The sequence below is a fragment of the Eschrichtius robustus genome, chromosome 2 (genome assembly GCF_028021215.1).
Source record: "Eschrichtius robustus isolate mEscRob2 chromosome 2, mEscRob2.pri, whole genome shotgun sequence".
Classification (NCBI taxonomy): Eukaryota; Metazoa; Chordata; class Mammalia; order Artiodactyla; family Eschrichtiidae; genus Eschrichtius; species Eschrichtius robustus.
The window spans coordinates 148,015,172-148,032,592 of record NC_090825.1 but is presented as its reverse complement, the minus strand read 5'-3'; the positions used below and the strand labels follow the sequence as shown (position 1 = coordinate 148,032,592).

At 41.8% G+C, this 17,421-nt stretch overlaps 1 protein-coding gene across 1 annotated transcript in view; it reads right to left on the bottom strand.

Moving 5' to 3' along the window:
* ATP6V0E1 (ATPase H+ transporting V0 subunit e1) overlaps nucleotides 1-17,047 on the bottom strand; it is a 35,684-nt gene extending 18,637 nt beyond the window's left edge. Inside the window, exons 1-2 of the mRNA XM_068536370.1 lie at nucleotides 16,869-17,047; nucleotides 11,871-11,918 (exon numbers count right to left, since the gene is read on the bottom strand). Of these exons, the coding sequence (XP_068392471.1) occupies nucleotides 11,871-11,918; nucleotides 16,869-16,972 (152 nt within the window). The 5' untranslated portion in view covers nucleotides 16,973-17,047. The remainder of the gene's footprint in view (nucleotides 1-11,870; nucleotides 11,919-16,868) is intronic.
* Nucleotides 17,048-17,421: the final 374 nt, after the last annotated feature.

Genomic DNA, 17,421 nt, shown 5'->3' with positions numbered 1-17,421 from the left:
AGTTGAATCCAGAATGTCTATCATCTACAATATCTAGCATTTGGTAAAAAACACACATGCAAAAAATGCAAGAAATGTAATCAACAATCAAGGACAAAGGAATCAACAGAAGCTGAGTCCAAAATGACACAGATGATGCAGTTAAAAGGTAATGTCTCTAAAGTAGGTGTGGCCTGCGAATGGCTATGTACTAGAGGGCAAGGAGCTGGAGTTCTATCTGAGGAAAATCAAGGCCCAGAGAAGCAAAGAAATCCTCCTCCTTCCAATGTTAGCTCATGTAATAAAGGTGTTTATTGATCTAAAACAAACTCAAAACAAAACAGCATTATAAATATGTTTAAGGACTTAAAAGAAAAATTGGCTATAAAGAATGAACAGATTGGGAATCTCAGAAAATAAGTTAAGACTTTAAAAAAGAACCAAATGGAAATTCTGGTACTAAAAAGTATAATATATGAACTGAAAAATACTTGGATGAGTTTACCAGCAGATTGGAGATGATAGAAATAGTGAACCTGATGAGAAAAACAGAACCTATCCAATCTGAAGAAACAAGGAAAAAATATTGGAAAAAAAAAAAATCAAACAGTCTAACATAGGTGGAATTGTAGTCTCAGAAGGAGAATGAATAGGGCAAAAGAAAAAAAAGTAGACTATAGGCTGAAATTTTCTCAAATTTGGTGGAAAACATTAACTTAAAGATCCAATAGCTCAGCAAACCCAATCAGAATAAATTCAAAGAAAACCACACCTATGCACATCACAGTAAAACTATGCTGAAAAGCAAAGATAAAGTGAAAATCTTGATAACATCCACAGGACAAAGAATGCATAAAGAATAATTATGCAAATTACAGCCGAGTCCTCAACAGAAACAATGGAGGCCAGAAGATAATAGAAGAGCACCTTTAAAGTTGTCTGAAAGAAAGAAAGAAAAAAAAAAAATCTTGTCAGCCCAGAAAAAAGTCCTTCAAAAATGAAAGTGAAATAAAGACATTTTCAGATAAACAAAACTGAGGGAATCTGTAGTCAGACCTGTCCTGTAACAAATACTACAGGACTTTTTTCAGGCTGAAGACATACCAGACAGAAGCTCCAATCTACAAAAAGAAATGACCAATTTTAAAAATGATAAATATGTGGGCAAATACAAAAGACTTTTTTCTCTTAATTTCTTTATAAGACATATGATTCTTTAAAAATTGTAACACTGTAGTAAGGGTTTTACAACATATAAAGATGTTAAATATATGATAATAGCACAAGGATGGGGAGTAAATGGAATCATATTGTTGCAAGATTGTTACATTTTACCTGAAATGGTTCAATATTAACTCTAAATAGATTGTGAAAAGTTAAGAATGCATGTTGTAATCTCTAGAGCAACATTAAAAAAGAAAAATACAAAAAATAAAGGAAAAAAAAGAAAAATACAAAAGTATAGCTCAATGCCATTGGAGGAATTAAAACAGAATACTCAAAATATTCAATTAACCTAAAGAAGGGCATAAAAGGAAGGACAGAGGAACAAAAACGAGTTGAGACAAACAGAAAACAATTAACAAAATAGTGAACCCAAACCTAGCTATATCAATAGTTACATTAATTGTATAAGGAATATCCATTTGCCAAAAGGCAAAGACAGTCAGAATGGATAAAAAAGTAAAAACAAGCCACCTACTGTCTTCGAAAAGGCACATTCTAAATATAAAGACATAGACACAATGAGCATAGGAAAGGTGGTATGGTTATTGATCAGACAAAGTAAAAACTGAGTTAAGGAGTATTACCAAGGATAAAGATTGATATCTTATTAATATAATGACAGAAATGTCAATTCATCAAGAAGACATGACAGTCATATATATGCATGCTCCTAATAACAGAGCTTCAAAACATATGAAGCAAAAAAAGGATCTTTCCTTTAAAAAGAGAAATAGAAAAAATCCACAATCATAGCTGGTGATTTTAACACCCTCTCTCAGTAATTAATAAAAACAGACCAAGAAAAATCAGTAAGGACAAAGAAGATTTGAACCACCTTGACCTGATGTTTACAGAACACTCTACCCAACAGCTGGAGAATATACATTCTTTTCAAGTGCACAGGGAATGGTTATCAAGATAAGACCATATGCTGGGCCATAAAATACGTCCCAATTTCAAAAGACTGAAATCTTACATAATATACCTTCTGATAAGATATCTAGAAAGGTGCCAAATATGTGGAAATTAAACACCACAATTCTGAAAATGAAAATACAGCATCATCAAAATTTGTAGGGTCTAGATAAAGTGATGCTTAAAGGGAATTTTATGGTATTAAACACTTACATTTAAAAAGAAGGAGGGACGGACTTCCCTGGTGGGGCAGTGGTTAAGAATCTGCCTGCCAATGCAGGGGACATGGGTTCAATCCCTGGTCCGGGAAGATCTCACATGACGTGGAGCAACTAAGCCCATGTGCCACAACTACTGTGCCTGTGCTCTAGAGCCCGTGAGCCACAACTACTGGGCCCACACGCCACAACTACTGAAGCCTGCACGCTCTAGGGCCCATGTGCCGCAACTACTGAGCCCACGTGCTGCAACTACTGAAGCCTGTACGCCTAGAGCCTGTGCTCCGCAACAAGAGAAGCCACCGCACCGCAACGAAGAGTAGCCCCCGCTTGCCACAACTAGAGAGAAAAGCCCACGCACAGCAATGAAGACCCAATGCAGCCCAAAAATTAAATTAATTTAATTTTTAAAAAATAAAAATAAAACAAAAATGAAATAAAAATAAAAATAATAAAAAGAAGGAGGGACTGCCCTAGTGGCACAGTGGTTAAGACTCCGTGCTCCCAATGTAGGGGGCCTGGGTTCGATCCCTGGTCAGGGAACTAGATCCCACATGCATGCCACAACTAAGAGTTCACATGCCACAACTAAGAGTTACCATGACACAACTAAGGAGCCCACGAGCTGCAACTAAGGAGCCTGCCTGCCACAACTAAGACCAGGCACAACCAAATAAATAAATTTTTTTTTTAAAAAAGGGAAGTTTAAATCAATGCTCTTAGTTTCCACTTTAACAGGCTAGAAAAAAGAGCAAATTAAACCCAAAGTAAGGAGAAGGAAAAAAAGAAAAGAGAACTGAAATAAATGAAGAGATATACCATGTTCATTATCAGAAGACTCAATATTGTTTGCTCTCTCCAAACTGATCTATAGAGTCAACACAACCCCAATTAAAATCTCAACAGGCTTTTTTGTTGTTGTTGAAACTGACAAGTTGATTCTAAAATGTATACGGCTATTTTAGAATAGGCAAAATAAACTTGAAAAACAAACAGAGGACTTACATTTCCTGATTTCAATATAAAGCTATAGTAATCAAAAGAGTGTGGTATTACCATAAGGCTGGACAAACAGATCAATGAACAGAAGAGACAGTCTGTAAATAGGCTCACACATATATGGTCAAACCATTTTGAACAAAGATGCCAAAGCAATTTAATGGAGAAGGGAAAGTCTTTTCAACAAATGGTGCAGACCACTAGATATCTGTATTGGGAAAACAAAACAAAACAACAGCAACAAAGACAAAGCTTGACCCCACCACTTTAGTGCCTGTGGCCTTTGGAAGCAGTCTTGCCTAACTGCCAAACCCTCTCCAAGGTCAGGCTTATAGGGGAAAGCCTTTAGGTCCAAGTCCCTGCTTAATAAGATAAATGATAAGAAGAAGTTCAACAGGTCTCATATCTTTGTTTACTGCAATTTTTGCCGGAAAAAAATTTTCCACACCTCCCAGGACCATCTAATATGACCCAAATCCCATTCCCAGACTGCTGTGCTCTTCTCAACACTCGATCCAACTTCGCTCCCTTTCGTTTCTCCCAAACCCTTGCACTGTGTTCTCTGTAACTTGGTCAATGATCTGCCACTCACACCTTCTGTTCTCGCACTTCCCCAACTCCAGCATCACTGAAGCCGGGCTCCCCCCTGAGGCTCTCTCAAGCTGAGAAGGCTGCTTATTCTTACAACAGATAGCTCAGGCTTTGGCAATGGCGTCAATAACTTCTTTGCTCCCTCTGCTGCCTGCAGACAATTCTCTCTCACTCTCATGAAGAACTGCCTTCTGCTTGGGTATGCGTGCCTACTGACTTTACTACCCTCTCATTTGTCCCAGTCACTCCTCCTGATCTGACAGAGGAGGCTTGAGTTTGCCCTTTGCTGGCTCTTCCTCATCTCTACAACACCTAAACGTTGGCATTCCTCAGGTTCGGCCCTAACCTCTCTTCTCTTCTCTCGCCATCCCTTCCCTTTGGTCAGGTTTCTCACCTTAGCACTGCTGACATCTGGGGCTGCATAATTCTGCACTGGGGGGAGGAGGGCTCCACTGTGCAGTGCAGGATGTTCAGCAGCATCCCTGGCCTCCACCTGCTGGATGCCAGCCCCATAGAAAACCACTGCCTTAGGTAATTACATGCACTCGCATGGCCTCCAATCTCGCTTCTTATATCCAGTTTCCTATTTGGTATCTCTTAGAAGGCTCACAGGCATCTCAATCTTAGCACGTCCTCAACTGAAGTTTTGTTTTGAAATTTGTCCTGTCCCAAGTCTTCACCATCTTGGTAAATGGCCCAATCCAGAAACCAAGGACCCATCGCTGATTCCTCCCACCTCCTCCACCTGCAGGACCAATAAATTCTACTCCCAAATTAGTTCTCAAATCTGTGCACCCCCTTTATCTTCATTATCACCACCTCAGACCAAACCACAAAGATTCCTCACCTGAATGAATGCCGTAACCTCCTAACTTGTGGCCCTGCTTCCACTCTGGCCTCCAAGCAGTCTGCTCTCCACAGAGCAGCCAAAGTGGTCATCCGACCAAATCACTCCGTTATTTAAAATCTGAAAAGATTTCCTATCCACTTAAAATAAAACCTAAACCCCAAGCCCATAAAATCCTACATGACCTGGCCCTCACCTAAATCCCAAACCTACCACTCCTCGCCTCACTATTAAACCCCATCACACTACCCTCCCAGAACATTCCAAGCTCCTAACCTCTCAGTGCCTTCGTGTTTGCAGAAGACCCTGCCTCCAGCTGCCCCCATGGCTGACTCCTCCTCCAAAAGGCTTTCTGTGAGTGCTCTCAATAAACGCTCCCTCCCTCCCACCCCTTCACTGTTCTCTATCACAGCACCCTGTTTGGCTCCTTAAAGCACCTTCTCACTTTGTCTATTACAAATCAAGAACAGTTTTGCTGCTGCTGTTGTTAACCTGCTTGTCTGACTCCCCTCACTGGACTGTCACCTCTAGGAGGGCAGGGACGTGGTTCTCTATCATATACCCAGGAACTGGCACAGAGTAGGTAATCTACGAAATGCTTACTGGTTGAATTCTAGGGGAAGATGGGTAACAAAGCTGTGGAACAAACAGACAACTATAAATGAGAGATACAAACAGAAAAACCTACGAAGGCAACAAGCAAATTAGCTAAAACAGAACATGGCTTCCTCTGGCTATCCACCTGGGAGTTCCAAGCTGAAAGGAGCAAGGGCAGGAGGACTTCGTATCTCAGGAACAAACTGAATTTTAATTACCCACTGTTTTCCAGGACTGATGCCGCTATTTCCTTTTATTAGCAGACATCACCAAACAAGACGGGAGAGAGACACACAAAAATTACCAATCTATGGAGAGACAAGACAGACATTTCACCTATGCCAAACACATCTCCTGTCTGAAGGAGCTTCAAAGCTGGAGGTGAAGACAGAGCCCACCAACCAGCTAACAGAAGGTCATCATATACAGGTGCTTCTACTGGCCAAAGGTGAGACAATTTGAACACCAAAGGGATATTAATTATACTGGATTGAAATACATCAAATATGTTTAATTGTATCAGATCATAATGATACTAACACAAAACAAAAATCATTCACCACTGGAAGATGCTAAGGAAACAATTTATTATTTTGAAACAGGTAAGCAGAGAGAACAGCACACATATATCTTAGCTTTTCTTTGTGAACTGTTTTTCAGTTATTTGAATAACAAAATAGTTGATGAAGTAAATCTTTATGGACATATTCTAGCTAATGAATAAATAAGAAGTTATAGAAATAGAACATCATCAGTGATGCCAACAACACAAAGAAAAATCAGACGTTATGTACCCCTGATGAAAATATCAACACCATTTACAAAACAGACTTAACAAAAAATTGAACCTGAATGTGATCTAGCCCCTAAGTATCCCTACCAACTTACAGGAAATACAGAAGAAAGAGGATTATGTTAAATGACACCATGGGTATGCAGTTAATAAGGAACAGACTCTGGAAAACTATGGGGCAAACAATCTGGGTTTTTTTCTATTAAAATATGCCAGGAAAAAAAGAGATTTGGAGAAGAAACCAATAAAGAGAGACTTGAAAGACACATCCGCTAATCGCAATGCAGGGTCTTTATGAGCATCTTCATTCAAACAAACTGTAAGATAAATATATAAATAAAGTATATGAGACAACTAGAGAAATTTAAATGATATTTGATGATATAAAGTAACTTTTTTGGTGTGATAATGGTTTGGGGCTATACTTGAAAAAAGAATGATTACCTTTTAGAGATATACATATATTGAAATATTTACAGATAAACTGATGTCTGGGATTTGCTTCAAAAAAATCTGGGGTGGAACGGGAAAGTGTGTAGGGATGTAACAAGATTGGCCACAAGTTGATAATTTTTCAACATGGATGACAGGCATGTGAAGGTTCGTTCATTACATTATTCTACTTTTGTAGAGAGCATACCGTAAGTTTTAAAAGTCCAAAAACAGAAAGTTTAAAAAACAAAACAAAGCATGCTATAGTAAAGAACATTCTAGAAACTGACTAGCTGTGGGTACTTGGTGGGAAACCAAAGTGAAGAACCCTGGCCCTGGGAGGTAATCATGTCCTGTCCCCAAACTGGCTCTAGAGCCAGGACCAAAGCAAGGTTGGGCTCAGCTGTGGATCTGCAAATTCCTGGACACGTAGGGGAAAGTGTCTGAAGGCTGTGCACGTCCTGTGTGATGGGCAGTATTAGGGGGCTGGAGAAGTGAGTGAGGGGGACTCGTTTGGGGGCCACAGAGTAGGGGTTTGGGGGAATGCGTAGATGAGGAAACCTCTTTGGGAAGTGAGTGGCGGCTTCACTGGCTCTCTGTTTGCTGTCTGTCTCCCCTCCCTAAAGAGGGCAGGGAGGGGACTTCCCTGGTGGCACAGTGGTTAAGAATCCGCCTACCAATGCAGGGGACATGGGTTCGAGCCCTGGTCTGGGAAGATCCCACATGCCGCAGAGCAACTAAGCCCGTGCGCCACAACTACTGAGCCCGCGAGCCACAACTACTGAGCCCGCGTGCCGCAACTACTGAAGCCTGCGTGCCTAGAGCCCGCGCTCCGCCACAAGAGAAACCACCGCAATGAGAAGCCTGCGCACCACAACGAAGAGTAGCCCCCTGCTCACCACAACTAGAGAAAGCCCACGCGCAGCAGCAAAGATCCAATGCAGCCAAAAATAAATTAAAAATATAAATTAATTTATTTAAAAAAAAAAAGAGGGCAGGCAGAATATTTCTGCTATATATCCAGTGCCTGGTACACAGTAGGCTCATTATAGTATTATTAGTATATATTATTATTAACAATAAATAAGTTGAGTGAATGAACTCTAGTAAGGCCCAATAAAATAAATGCTACAAAGGCAATGTAAGCAAACTGTGCTTACAAGTAACATATAGTTCTTTGAATTAAAATAACTTATTTTTAAAAATCACTGATAATACTACATTTTTCTTATCCTTTGTTATAAGTTTTCACACACAGCATCTTATTTAAAAATTTACCAAACCACACTACAACATAATCAGGCCAAATATTATTCAGCCTAGCAGAACCAAGGTCTCCTGGTCTCCTAGTCAACATTTCTTTTCCTATATCACTCTGCTGGTAAGATTTACAATTAGTCAAGTGCTAAAGATACAGCATGTTTTCCAAGAAGCAATTGTACCTTCACAATACGACACTAAATTTCTAATTTACCCCTAGGATGTGAGTTTTGTAACTCTGGGTAAGCTACAACATAACCCGACATTAACAACTAACCAAAGACCAAGAGAAAGTATAGAATAGTAACTAAAAGGCCTGTATGCTTAAGAAACAAAAGTGATCTTGTGCCTTAGAGAGGAAACCAGATGTAGAGCATTCAGACTTTACTGTGCTGAACTAGCAACACAAGCTGGTTGTACTGGCAGAGATCCTGATTTATTCAGAGCTCAAACAAGGTTCGGCTGGCGGAATCTAACCTTGAACTAGAACAAACTGGAAGGAGGGAAAAAATGCCACAAAGAGAAGGCAATTCAAAAGTCTATGAATGTATTTCAAAACATGACTTTGTTTAGGAAATCTAGTTTCTTTGGGGGTGTCTTATTGCAAATGAGGTATTTTCAAAAAACTATATGTACTAGTGCCAAACAGTAAAGTGTCCTTTGAATTTCAAATTAAATTTATTACAGAATCCCACCCCTTTGTGGAATAAGGTATGTGAAATACTTGGGATTTGAATTCCACCTGTATGCTTCAGGCAGATATTTTGCTAAATAGGATATATGATCAGGTTTCAAAGAAACAAAAGAAAAAAACAATTGCATAAAGTCTATACCACCCAGCTCATTTCCCCATAAAATGGCCTCCAGAAGCATTTAATGTTGGAACACTGTGTACTAACTAACTTTATTAATACATTGATGACAGTACTGACCCACTGTCAATAGAGCAGTCACCAGCACATTGGGACAAAGGAAAAAAGCTAGACAGCAAGAGGTAAGGGCTCACAGACTGTCCTCAACTAAGTTACTAAGACTCAAAGTGACATAATTTCCAACCAAGTCCAATTATTTTATTTTATACTTGAAAATGAAGATAGGAGGCGTGAGACTGACAGGTCTCCTGCCTGTTTTAAAGACAATATCAGGGGCTTCCCTGGTGAAGCAGTGGTTAAGAATCCGCCTGCCACTGCAGGGGACACGGGTTCGAGCCCTGGTCCGGGAACATCCCACATGCCGCGGAGCAACTAAGCCCATGCGCCACAACTCCTGAGTCTGCGCTCTAGAGCCCACAAGCCACAACTACTGAGCCCACGTGCCACAACTACTGAAGCCCACGTGCCTAGAGCCCGTGCTCCGCAACAAGAGAAGCCATGACAATGAGAAGCCCATGCACCGCAACGAAGAGTGGCTCCCGCTCACCACAACTAGAGAAAGCCCGCACACAGCAACGAAGACCCAACACAGCCAAAAATAAATAAATAAATAAATTTATTTAAAAAAAAAAGAAAACTTAAAAAAAAGAGAATAACAGGAAAGTTAACCAGATCTCAAAGACGATGGAGGACCAGAAAGTCACAAAACATTTTAACCTCATCTTGGTTTAATCTCAAGTCATTCCTCTGCGCAATAATTTTGTCTTTTTTTTTTTTTTTTAAGAACCCACCACTAACCTTACTGCTCATGCAGCAGAGATCAAAGGAATGAAAACAAAGGCTTTTTCAATTACAGGACCACTCCTTGGCTCCTGGATTGATTAAGAGCTCCCTTGCTGGAATTTCTAGAGGAGATTCGGTAGGATAGGCTGGTACTCAGTCACCCCTACTTAAACGAGGAATTCTTGATGATGCATGTACTTCTTCTCATTTACTCTTTAGGGCTAAACACAGCTAGGATAAAAATGCCCTCTATTCGCTACCTGTCAGACTTCCATTCTGGGGGCTGAGCTATGACCTGAAAAAGCCTCTTTACCTTTCTAACTAAAAAGAAAAGACTAAACAAGCCAACTGCATATAGTCTCATCATATAAGCACTCGTATCGAGGCAGTCAAACAACATCATCATCATTTAGCCAAACTTCTATAGTGCTATATGTATGATTCAGCTTTAAACACTTCAAGTTGCACTGAAGCAAGGGACCGAATGGCCAGATAGCCAAAATTCATGGTAATAACTCTTTGTCAGGGGCAGATTTTGATCTATGCCAACAACCAGAATTGGCTCATACCCACAAACCTCTTTGAAAAACCTTAGTGCAAAAGTCCCAGGATACAAGAAATTTATAGATTCAGAGCCACGGCCTTTCATCACAGGATTAGAATGCTGTTTCCTACCACATGTGGGCACTAAGCAAGAGCTGGCCATCACCAATACTTTCCATATAAGGAAGTCTCAGGAAGCTAGCAAGCTCTCTTTAAGAAAAGAGAATTGCTGGTTCTAAACTCTTAACAAGCAATCCCTAAAAGGATAGATTCTATGGTATGTGAAATATATCTCAATTAAAAAAAAAAAGAAAGAAATAGTTCAACTGGGACTTCCTTGGTAGCACAGTGGTTAAGAATCCACCTGCCAATGCAGGGGACACGGGTTCGAGCCCTGATCCAGGAAGATCCCACATGCCACGGAGCAACTAAGCCTGTGCGCCACAACTACTGAGCCTGTACTCTAGAGCCCACGAGCCACAACTACTGAAGCCTGCACGCCTAGAGCCCGTGCTCTGCAACAAGAGAAGTGCCTGCTCGCCACAACTAGAGAAAGCCCGTGCAGTAATGAAGACCCAATGCAGCCAAAAATAAATAAATTAATTAATTTTAAAAAAATAATAGTTCAAATGCAGTTTTGCCATTTTTAACAGTATTCCAAAAATATATGCTGAGAAATCACCTCACATATCCTAAAGCTTTCATTCAAGTTTATATAATCTATTTGAACAGATGCCAATTATTATCATACTTTGATACAGTGTATAATGAATTGCTTAAAAAAATTACCCTTACTCTACTCAATCACAATTCTAGCTCAACGTCTATTCATGAGATAAACAAAAGTTATAGTAAAGAATGGCAGGACTTCCCTGGTGGCGCAGTGGTTAAGAATCTGCCTGCCAATGCAGGGGACACGGGTTCGAGCCCTGGTCTGGGAAGATCCCACATGCCGCGGAGCAACTAAGCCCGTGAGCCACAGATACTGTGCCTGCGCATCTGGAGCCTGTGCTCTGCAACGGGAGAGGCCGCGACAGTGAGAGGCCCGCGCACCGCGATGAAGAGAGGCCCCCGCTTGCCGCAACTGGAGAAAGCCCTCGCACAGAAACTAAGACCCAACACAGCCATAAATAAATAAATAAATAAATTTAAAAAAAAAAGAATCTGCCTGCCAATGCAGGGGACACGGGTTCGAGCCCTGGTCCAGGAAGATCCCACATGCCGCGGAACAACTAAGCCCGTGCGCCACAACTACTGAGCATGTGCTCTACAGCCCATGAACCACAACTACTGAGCCCATGTACCACAACTACGGAAGCCCATGTGCCTAGAGCCCGTGCTCTGCAACAAGAGAAGCCCCGACTCGCCACAACTAGAGAAAGTCCACGCACAGCAATGAAGACCCAACGCAGACAAAAATAAATAAATAAATAATAAAGAATGGCTTTATTGGCTTCATAGTGAGATATTTAAGTGAAATGAGTAGGCTCAAATACTTCACAGTAGTAAAATATAAAGCAGTACAATGACAACTTCTGGCTAATTGTATGATTGAAATTTGTACCAAATAAATTACACTTGTATTGCCAGAAGAACTGAGCATCTGTACAGTTCTTAGGTAAATATACTGAACATAGGAAAAGTGTTCTTTTCAATCTTAGGATACTATTTCTAGATGTTACACCAGGAACAAGCCCCAGTGAAACAAAAATGTAAAGTTTCATGACAATCATGCTCCACTTATTTAACTTTTATTCACACATATGATAAATACCAGGAATAACTGCTTATTGTTTTAGGAAAAAACTACTTACAAGAGATAGCAGCAAACGGAACAGGTCACCAACATGGTGATGATAACTCTGGAGAAAAAAAAAGTGCAAGCATTAGATAACTAGCAAATTATACAGACTTTGCAGGAGGTTTAAGTTCCCTTCCCAGGTGATCAAACCTGGCAAGGATTGCACACCAGGAAAATGCATCTGAATCTGTTCAAACACCAGTAGACAGCAGGGTGCCCTGGGGTGCACACGGCAGAATTCTACGGAAGTCATTAACATTTGTATTTAAGGGAATGTGTACTGATGCCACAGTTTAGGGGTCTAATCCAAACCCATCTGAAACTGAACACAAAAGGCTGTAGTGGTAATTAGCTTTGACATCCAAGTAACTGCCCTATTTGGTAGTATTCTCTGCAATGAAATGACACTATACTGCTAAAAATGTTACTGAGTCCAAGCTTGCTCTGCTCACCACACAACAGGCCAATGAGTCAGAGACGAGGTGTTGAGGCAAGGGATACGACTTTACTCGGAAAGCCAGCAGACCGAGAAGATGGCAGACTGGTGTCTCCGAAAAGCCATCTTCTCTGGGTCTGGATGCCAGTTTCTTTTATAGAATCAGAGAGGGAGAGGCGGTGAGGAAGTAAAGTAAAAAGGCAGAACAGAGAGGGAGAGGCGGTGAGGAAGTAAAGTAAAAGGGCCATCAGTCTTGCAAAACATCTCCTGGAATGACCAGCCTCGGTGAGGGGATGTGTTAGTTTCTTCTTTTTTGCAGCCATTCACAGGTGAGCAGGGCTAGCAGAGGGACAGGGTTCCCTGAGGCAGGCCATTATGTATGATTATAATAACAAAAGCAATGAAAAGCAAAGGTTAAAGTCGAAGAAACAGATCCAACGTGGAGTCCGACTTAGCTCTTCCCTGTTACAAAAGTATGACTTTCTAGCCTTGACCTCTCCCCATCTCCATTCCTGTCTGAAAAACAGTTAAAACTGGATCTCTGATCAGCTGAATTTCAACATTTAAAAATTGAATTCATGATATTCTTTTCCCATTTCTCTTTCCAAATCTAAATCTCCTACTCCAGAGAAGCTCTGCCATTTCCACCCATCTGACCCACCCCTCCAATCTGTCATCTTTTCACTCATGCCTCCCCTGCACCTTCACAGTCACCAAATACTGTGGATTAGTCCTTTGAAGCAGCTCACCTTATGTGGATTTTTTTCCTTTCTATTCCCATCGATAAAATCAAAACTCATCAGGTTTGCCTGGCTAACTGCTGGCAGATTCAAAACTTTCTTCCTTCCCTTTCATTCTATCCATACAATCTTTCATTCATTCCTACAATCACCTTGGGTTAACCTTTCTAAAATATTCCTTTCATTACATCACTCTGCAGCTTATCACCTTTCAGTGCCCCCCCCATCATCCACAGGCGTGATTTCCAAAGAGGGGGTCTCCACACCCCATAGAGTAAGAAAGACTATTTCCTAGAAGGCAGGGAGCAAATATCTGAACTCCTATATATATTATGTTTAACTCATCCTTTAGAAATTCTGTGTGTGTGCATATATTTTCTGTAGTTAATACATTGGCTTGTCCATTCATTCATTCAACAGATTCAGAGTGACTTGTATGCACCAGGCTCTGGGGAGAGAGGAGTGAACAAAAGGGATGAAAACTCCTGAAGTTTAGCAAAGCAAAGGTTCCTGGTGAGAGGGTATCAGGCCTTCAAAGAGGACAGAGGCCGGTGTGGCTGAGCTGAGCAAGGAGAGCCTGGTAGGAAGTGAGGTCAGAGGTATCTGGTAGCCTCTGAAAGGAAAAGGGAAGCTATTTTGGAGGGATTTGAGGAGAGGACTGACAAAATCTGACCCAAATTCTAATAGGATCTCTCCGCAGGGTGGAAATAGACTAGGGAAGAGAAAGCAAAAGGAAAAGTAGAAAAACCAGTTAGTGGGGAATTGCACCAATGGACCAGTGTGGTAGCAGTGCCTGTAGTGAGAACTGGTCAGACTCTGGATATATCCTGAAGGCACATTCTTCAAAACATGTACCTTATAGTACATATATAAATAGGTATTGGGGGTTACACATCATGTTTATTATTCTCCATTCCAAGCTTCTGCTCATCTTCTTCCATTCCCCTGCCCCAACCTGGAATCCCTCCCTCAGTCTTTCTCTTCCCCAAAAGACCATCTCAGAGAACGGAAACAGCTGAGGCCCCTTTGTACTACTTGATTAATAGTTCGATATCAAAAGCTCCCTCATGGGAATTCCCTGGTGGTCCAGTGGCTAGGACTCCGCGCTTCCACTGTGCGGGTTCGATCCCTGGTAAGGGAACTAAGATCCCGCAAGCCGCTTGGCGCAATGCAGCCAAAAAGAAAAGAAAAAAAAAATTTTAATTAAGATATCAGTTCCTAATGTGCTTCATTAAAATATCAGTTCCTAATGTGCTTCTTCTAAGTTATTGCCTGCTGAAGAGTTTAGGGGTGAAGTGTCATAGTGACTGCAATTTACCTTCAAATGATTCAGCAAAATTATGTATTTATGTATGCACACCTGGATGCATAGACAAAGCAAATATAAAGCAAATATGAATATGTTAGCATTATTGAATCTAGGTGGTGTTATACAACACCTATACTACTCTTTTTCTGAATGTTCAAAAATGTTATGTCTGAAAAAATTGGAGCTGACTGAACTGTAACACTATTCCCTGCACTCTGTCCCCATTCCCTCCCCCACAACTACTGCTAAGGGAGCCACTGTGAAAAAATCTGAAGCTTTTAGAGAATCTGTGGATTCCTAAAGAGGAGAATGGGAAATCATGAAAAATAGGAATGGTCAGGAACCAGTACTCCAGGTACAGACTTCATTTTATCCAGCCCTTTTTCAGTTGTAGAAACGATGAGAATAAGAGGCTTGCTTTATGTTATACACAGATTCAGAAGAGTTTTTTCCCTTTTGCTCCCTTTTTCCCCCAGCTTCATGAGGTCCTGAAAACCTCCTAATCACCCAGGTTTCTGCATTCTGATGTGTAGGGGTCTCAGAGAAGAGGATTTAACAGCAAAGTCTCCTTTCTTCCCTTCTCACACAGCACCTTTACTTATCTCCTTAATGAAGATGTTTTTAATCCTTCAAATCAGAAATGCTCTCCCGCGTTAAAAATTCACTGTAATCCTTGAATCAATTCAGCTCCTTCGTGTATTTAAAAAAAAAAAAAATCACTTGCAGTCTTTTCAGAAGGTAAAGGGGAACTAATACTAATTTAGTACTAATATTTCCATTTTACAATGAGGAAACGGGAACATGGAAAAGTTAACTAAACTATCCAAGGTCATAGGGATCATCCAGCTGGGAGCAGTGTTTCTCAAAGTGTAATACAGTAACTCCTAGGAGACACCTAGTGTTTTAAGACCTGCTCAATCCTGCCAAGAGCAGGAAATACAAGGACTGAGGTGGAGGCTATGAATTAGATCCAGATAACATATCACTAGCAGGTCAAACCTGAATAGTGACGCTAGGGCTAGAAACTGAGTAGCCCATGGACCACTGGAGGCGTTTCATTACCCTGGGTAACAGCAGTGCCATCAAGACCCAAGGCTGGGCATAGTGGGCCCCAAATGGGGGTCTTCAAGAAAGGAGTGGTCAACACTACCAGAACATTAATAAATGCTTTCTGAGTATGAAGGCTGGAAAGGCAGACAGTGGGTAATGAAACAGCTGAAGACAGAAACACAACAAAGGAGTACTATGTTGTTCTCTAATTCCAGTAGGAGAAACAAGTCCAAGGAATTAAATTTGGTTAATACAAATTGTTTTAATAACCCCAGAATTCGGACACTCTAAATCATCTATTACAGGCTGGAAAGATGACCCTATACAACTGATGCTAGGGGTGGGGTGGGGAGGAGGAACCTAATACAATGAAATAATAGAAATTCATCTACCATTTTTCCTTTTTAAACAAATTATGATTTACTTGTAAGCTCGATGGAAGTAACAGGTCTAACACAGTTTATTCCAGAGAGCAAAAGGGGTTCAGGTCACAAAACATTAAGGAAGTAATAGCATTTTCTTTCCTTTAATAAAGGCAATAGACTTATCCACTCAATAACTCTTTATTGAATGCCTACTATGCACGCAGAGCACTGTGAAGCCACCAATTCGTTTCAAAGAATAAAACAAGAGATGCTGTTCCCCCAAATCTGTGACTTCAGTCTAAGTTTCACCCCACATGATCTTGCCGCTGAGAAAAAATGACTAAAAGGCAAAGAGGAACTAGAAAGAGGGTGTTCCAAAGCCCCTTTGAAGATAAGACTCTGTTTCATACTACAATAAAAAAAAAAGTTTACTTACAAAACAGATAAAGCTCTATTTAACAAAGAAGTCTGAGGGAAAAAAGTCTTTCTTAACCAATTATTCTAAGAGCTTGTTACACTCATATACAAGGGCTGGAGAGCCCTTGGAAAGGTATGACGCAGGGGTTTCTAAACAATATCTCCGACTCTTTGGTAATTAATCTCGCTCTAGATCAAGCCCCAGCTAGATCCTGGCGCCCACTAGATGCAAGGCCTGGGCTCAACGTTGTTGCACAAGCTGTCCTGTGCAACTGCGACAGCCTGTGAGGCAGAGAGATCAATTTCTGTTTTATTTATTTTATCCATTCCTTTAAAGTTTAGGCAAACGAGGCCTCATAGACAGCCGTCTAGGGACGAACCCCAACTTCTCCTTGAGTCGGTATAAACCCATTTCCGACTGCAGCCTCCCCACACAGAGACGTGATGAGAAAAAATTCCCCTACAACTCCTTCCCAAGGAGGGTCCGCCGGAAGTCACCCTCCTCACGCTCAGGCCGGGAGACACTGAGGCTGCTGCGATAAGGAAGTCGGGGGGCTGCACGGGGGTCGGGGCCTGATTGGAGGGCAGGATCACCCGGGCAAGGTCTCCGACCGGTGCGGGGTCGCCTCCTCCCCCTCCCGGCTCTGCGGGTCCTCACCGCGCGTCCCTCCCCAGGCGGGCCTGGCCCACTTACCCCCGGTTGGGACCCTTAGGGATGAACCAGGGCACCAGGAAGCCGACGAAGCCCCAGAACACGCTCATCACGATGAGAGGCACGGTGAGGCCGGTATACGCCATGGCTGCTGCGGGAGGTGCCAGCCCCTACCCCGCCGCCTCCCTGCGGTCCCACCCGGAAGTGTCAACACCGGCCGCGTGACCTGCGCGCGCAAAGACCCGCCTCCCGCACCCCACGTGACCTCGCGCCGGACTCCGCCCCGCCAGGGACCGGGAGACAGAGCCCCGCCCGCCCCCTCCCCCCCGGCCGGTCTTGGGACTCCTGCTCCTTTGAGGGACGTCAGTCACTCCAGAGCCCCAGAGGTAGGGGTAAGTCACCAGGGGCTCAGCAAAGTTTTCTGATACGAAGGTGACCCTTTTAAGAAAAGAGTGTAGTTATTTACAGCTTTATCTTCTTATGCAACAAACATATAAAGAACTTAATAGTAAGTTTCTGTTCAGGCACTGGGCCATGAGCTTTAAGTGCTTGAGTTTGTTTTCAACACCTCACGACAGCCTATGAAGTCGTTTTC